Source organism: Malania oleifera, chromosome 4 (genome assembly GCF_029873635.1).
Source record: "Malania oleifera isolate guangnan ecotype guangnan chromosome 4, ASM2987363v1, whole genome shotgun sequence".
In the NCBI taxonomy this organism is placed as follows: domain Eukaryota; kingdom Viridiplantae; phylum Streptophyta; class Magnoliopsida; order Santalales; family Ximeniaceae; genus Malania; species Malania oleifera.
Window position 1 is genome coordinate 9620156 of NC_080420.1, and position 4662 is coordinate 9624817.

At 37.9% G+C, this 4662-nt stretch overlaps 1 protein-coding gene across 1 annotated transcript; it reads right to left on the bottom strand.

Annotated features, from left to right (window-relative positions):
* LOC131153356 (CRIB domain-containing protein RIC10) lies at positions 1-4458 on the bottom strand. The gene is made up of 5 exons (XM_058105621.1): positions 3858-4458; positions 3431-3601; positions 3155-3252; positions 2932-3037; positions 1-551 (listed from the first exon to the last, which is right to left on the bottom strand). Exons 2-5 carry the CDS (start codon positions 3486-3488, stop codon positions 340-342), a joined length of 474 nt encoding a protein of 157 aa, XP_057961604.1. The 5' UTR covers positions 3489-3601; positions 3858-4458; the 3' UTR covers positions 1-339.
* Positions 4459-4662: the final 204 nt, after the last annotated feature.

The window sequence follows — 4662 nt, forward strand, 5'->3', positions numbered from 1 at the left end:
TAATCTGAATTTGCAAATTATTCCTCATCACAAATACAAAATCTGCACATTCCCTAAACTCCATCACCCAAGAACACTGGTTCTCTTTATGTTTTCTGGGTTTCCACTCTAGAGTCTCCACCTATTCATCTTCTTCACCTATATTTGTGTTAAGATCACAAATGCAAATGTGACCTTCAATTTAATTTACACAACTTTTTTCAACCTACAGTATTTTCTTATTCGCTGCCCTCATGGTTGAATTCCATGTACAGAAAGAGAAAGGGGACTTCCCCATCTTTACTATGCACATTGACAGGTTGCTATTCTTCACACCATGTTCATAATTTTACACAATCTCTAAACTTGTAGGTTTGGCACTGCCTCTGGTTCAATGTATTTAGCCTTCAACTTTGCTGCTCGAGAGGATCTTGACGAGGACGATGACTTGGGCGAGGAAGCGGACTTGCTCTTTTTACGCCTTTGTTTCTTGGGAACTTTTGGACGTTCTGTTGGAGGAATATCATCGAACATCTCAGATACTGGATGGTGTCCGACAGATTGTTTAAAGCCTGACAATGAGAACAATGAAGCAGAGTAATTGAGTATTGTTGAGAAGTAATCAGTTGGACTTTTCAATGAAAAAAAGACAATGTTTCACACAAATGGTTGACTTGGTTGCTCAAAACAGAAAATGAGTCGATTGATTAGATGATCACTATCTCCAAATGCAATTTATTATTAGGGGAGGTTGTCTATGTTGTTTTCTTTTTTCTTCTTTCTTTTCTTCTGGCTGAAATTGACAAACACAATCTTACCAAATAGATGGAAAAGCAATCACATTGGCAGTGAAAATAAAATATAGAGCATGCATTTTATAAAATCGCTTAACAACAAACACACTGCTTAATGCAGATCAAACAGAAGAAAAAATAACTGCATGGCTACAAATCAAACTACTAGTCTATGACACAGCATGTAGATACAATTCTCTCTTTCCAGTCTGCCATGAGGATTTCCTCTTCATGTATGCAAAAATCAGTCCTTAATTCATAGGAAAATGTGTTTGTAACTCCAAGGAAGAGGATTCATAAAAGGAACTGAAAAGACTAGAACCTGACTCTGCAACTCTGAGGAAGAGGAATCATAAAAGGAACAGAAAAGACTAGAACCTCACACAGCAACTCATAGGAAGAGGACTCATGAAAGGAACAGAAAAAACTAGAACCTCAAGTCACACATCCAACAAACAACAAACCAAGCCATAAGTACCACTCGGTGGGGTCGGCTAATACAACAAAGTGAACTCCAAGTTAAAAATAAAGGGTCCACTAGAATTGGGATTTTAAACTCAGAGGTTCCACAGTGAAAACTCACTGGCATAGGGTGAGGGCAAGGAGCTATGAAACAGGGGAAGTTTACCCCATATTGTGTAACCCAAGGAACAGTGGTGGAGCCGGTGGGGAAATCCACTTCATCTGTTATTTGGTTAAGGCTGCAATGCCGAATGAGAAAAAATGAACAAGAAATTAGATTTGGTTTTCAAGGATAAGAATTAAACACCAAACCTTCCATATGTCTCACTACAATTATTTACCGCTTCATTTGATGAAAAGTTGCATCTTGTTACATGAAAGAATGTGAATGAGATTAACAATGAAAAATTAAGGAGGACATTAGACTTGGGCATCTCCCTCCCAATTTACATTTGCATTCCCATTCCCATTCCATCATCCAAACAAATGAGTCCAAACTCCAAGGCTGAAGGGGAAAATGCAAACTGGATTTGACTCAAAGCTTAAGCAAGTCCACTTATTTCAGTGAAAAAGCGAGGATTCATAATTTTCGGTTCAAAATTTGTTAGCTTTTCTCTCGAATAGCAAAATCCATGTGCAGCCCTGAATACTTTCAGCACATATTACATTTTTTTGACTAGAAATTAATAGCTGCAACCAAATAAAAAGTACAAATAACATGATGCTCCTAATAAATGGCCAATTAAATGTAGCTATATGAGCATGATAAAACAGGATAGGACTACTAGCAAGCCTCATCTTTGCAGATGTTTTAACCTTCATAGACTGTTCCATTTGGTAGATGGCGCATTAATTCAACAGAATTAGACTAATGCTAACAACCGGATAGAAACATGCTCTCTGCGCTTCTTTTTTTCATTTTTTTTTTTTTTTTGTTTTTTCCCCATTTTAGAAGTAAGAAGAAAACACAATACCAACTTTATGGGAGAATAAGTCAGAATGTGTACACTAAGAAGAGCATGCAGCTTTCCTTTTTAAGCAAGCATTTTTATTTTGATCTATTTCCCCAATCTTTTTCATATAGAAGAATATTCAAGATTTTATTTACAAAACTTGAATTGATTAGATGCTTTCGCTCGTGGAGGATGAGGATTAATGCTGGCACAGGAGGACTTCAATGGAGAAAGAAGCTTCTACATGAAGATATATGACTCAATCTCTGCAGTCAATAGAATCCCAGGCTGGACCACTAGAAACTAGTCCTTTTGGTACAGATTCCCCCTTGGTACACAAGGAGCTTTACAGAACAGCAAAACTCTCCCTGTTGGTGGCAAAGAATCTATGAAAACTCTTTCATCTTTGAGAACTAATTTTTTTAAACAAAACTTATAAAATAGTTTACACGGCACAAGCACAATTTATCTCCAATGATTCAATTTCTGAAAGGCCTCACCAGTTCTGGCCCAATTAGGATTGTTGCATATCATACTAAGCCGTAGACTAGGGGGAATTTTTCACCAAGTCTAGATAAGCACTTCACAATGCTAATACAACACGCAAGTGCAATGAAACCTATGTGGCTTCCCCTGCTGTTTGGGTATTTTACATTAATTTGTTTTATTATGTCTACAAACTTGTTACAATATTTACAGAAGGAATAATGAAGAAACAAGAGAGGTAAAGAGAAGAGACATACCCTGAGAGGACCATGTAGAACTAGCAACAGGATTGGGATTTCTTGGCTGAGGAATGGTTGCAATCGAAGTCACGGAGAAATCAGGGCCAGACTTGAACTCATTCAACTGCATTATCCCACATTTTTTCCACTCAGAAAAGCAATTAGAGAACAAGTAACCAAGAACATATATAGATTAAATGACAAAATTGTAGAAAGGGAAACATATATATGGAGAACATACCCAACTGGGTGCACTGCCAGAAGGGCCATCCCAACCAATGTGTGCAACATGCTTAACATCTGTTGGGTACCCAATTTCCATTTCCTGCTCCTTCACAACTGCAACAGACCCATCGATCATAATTGCACCCCACACACCAAAAACAACCGTCAATGTGCATAGAGAGAGAGAGAGAGAGAGAGAGAGAGAGAGAGAGAGAGAGAGAGAGAGAGAGAGAGAGAGAGAGAGAGAGAGAGAGAGAAAGAGAAAGGTTGAGCAGGCAAATGGATTAATTACCAAATATTTGGGAGATGTATTTGATCCCTTTATAGATCCCTTTCATCTTGGTTGCCATGGTAGAAATGGAGAACAGAAGCCCAATCCAACAGCTCCTTTAGGACAAAATATAAATATGCCACGAGGGAAGAGGAAACAACACAAATATGTAGAGATGGATGATTCTCTTGCCTGTTGGAAAGCAAACGTACTTAATTAGATGCATGTGATAAAGCAAAAAGCAAAAGCAAAAGACAAAATGGCGCTGGGTTTCAGAGGGGATTGGAACCTACATATATATATATATATATATATATTTATATATCATCTAAAAGAAGATATGATGCAATGGTAAGGAAAGGGGGGGAAAATGAAACTTCTAAACATTGGGTCATTGACAGATTCATGATTTTGAAAAGAAAGAAAAACAATGATAGAGAAACAGTACCTCCAGAGAACCGTTAAGATGGATGCAGAGAGGTGGTGGGAGACTCAACAGAGAGACAACCGCTCCTCATCCACCCAAAACAGCAACGCCCCATTCCCCATTCTTGTTGACAAATGGAAGAACATTGCAAAACCTCTCTTTGAGAGGATCAGGAAGGCTCCGCAGACTCACAACAAAGACAACCCATCAAAACCCAAAATCTTAAAAAAAAAAACTATTAAAAAAAAAACAGGAAAAAAAAAAAAAAAAAAAAAAGCGAAAACGGGGTTGAAGGGGTATCTTGTGTCCTGAGATGAATGAGAAAGTATGAGCCTAGGTGAAGGGTGACGGGGAGTGAAGGACAGACAGGATGGAAAAGGGGAGAATGGTAGGAAGAAGGAGGTGGAGGTGCACGAAAACGGAAAACCTCCAAAACGAAGGGTGATGGAGGATTTGAAGGACGGGCAGAGAGAGAGAGAGAGAGAGAGAACAAACAATACAGATTGGGAATTGGGATAAATTAAAATTGTTGGATTGGGCCGTTTGGTTTGGTTTGGTTTGGTTAGGTGGAGAACGCCAATGTGCTGTGTGCTATGTGTTGTGCATCGAGTAAATTTCTCCCCTCTTCTTTAAAAAAGGTCCTATAAATATCAGAAGATTAGCATTGTTTAATGTTGTTTAACACAAAAGACAAAAAAAAACCACCGCTCACGGTCCTCCTAATTGAAATTGAGATTACTGTTTGACTTTGCATTCTTAATATGCATTCTTTTGTGTTTTTCTTAATATTGGATGGTTTTTTAAAATTTATTTATTTATTTTGATT

Excerpts from the sequence above, each read along its gene's own strand:
- LOC131153356 (XM_058105621.1), bottom strand. The coding sequence starts at position 3,488 with ATGGCAACCAAGATGAAAGGGATCTATAAAGGGATCAAATACATCTCC. Across the intron at positions 3,253-3,430 it reads ATACATCTCCCAAATATTTG|TTGTGAAGGAGCAGGAAATG; the intron begins GTAATTAATCCA and ends GGTCTGTTGCAG. Across the intron at positions 552-2,931 it reads TTCTACATGGTCCTCTCAGG|GCTTTAAACAATCTGTCGGA; the intron begins GTATGTCTCTTC and ends TCTCATTGTCAG.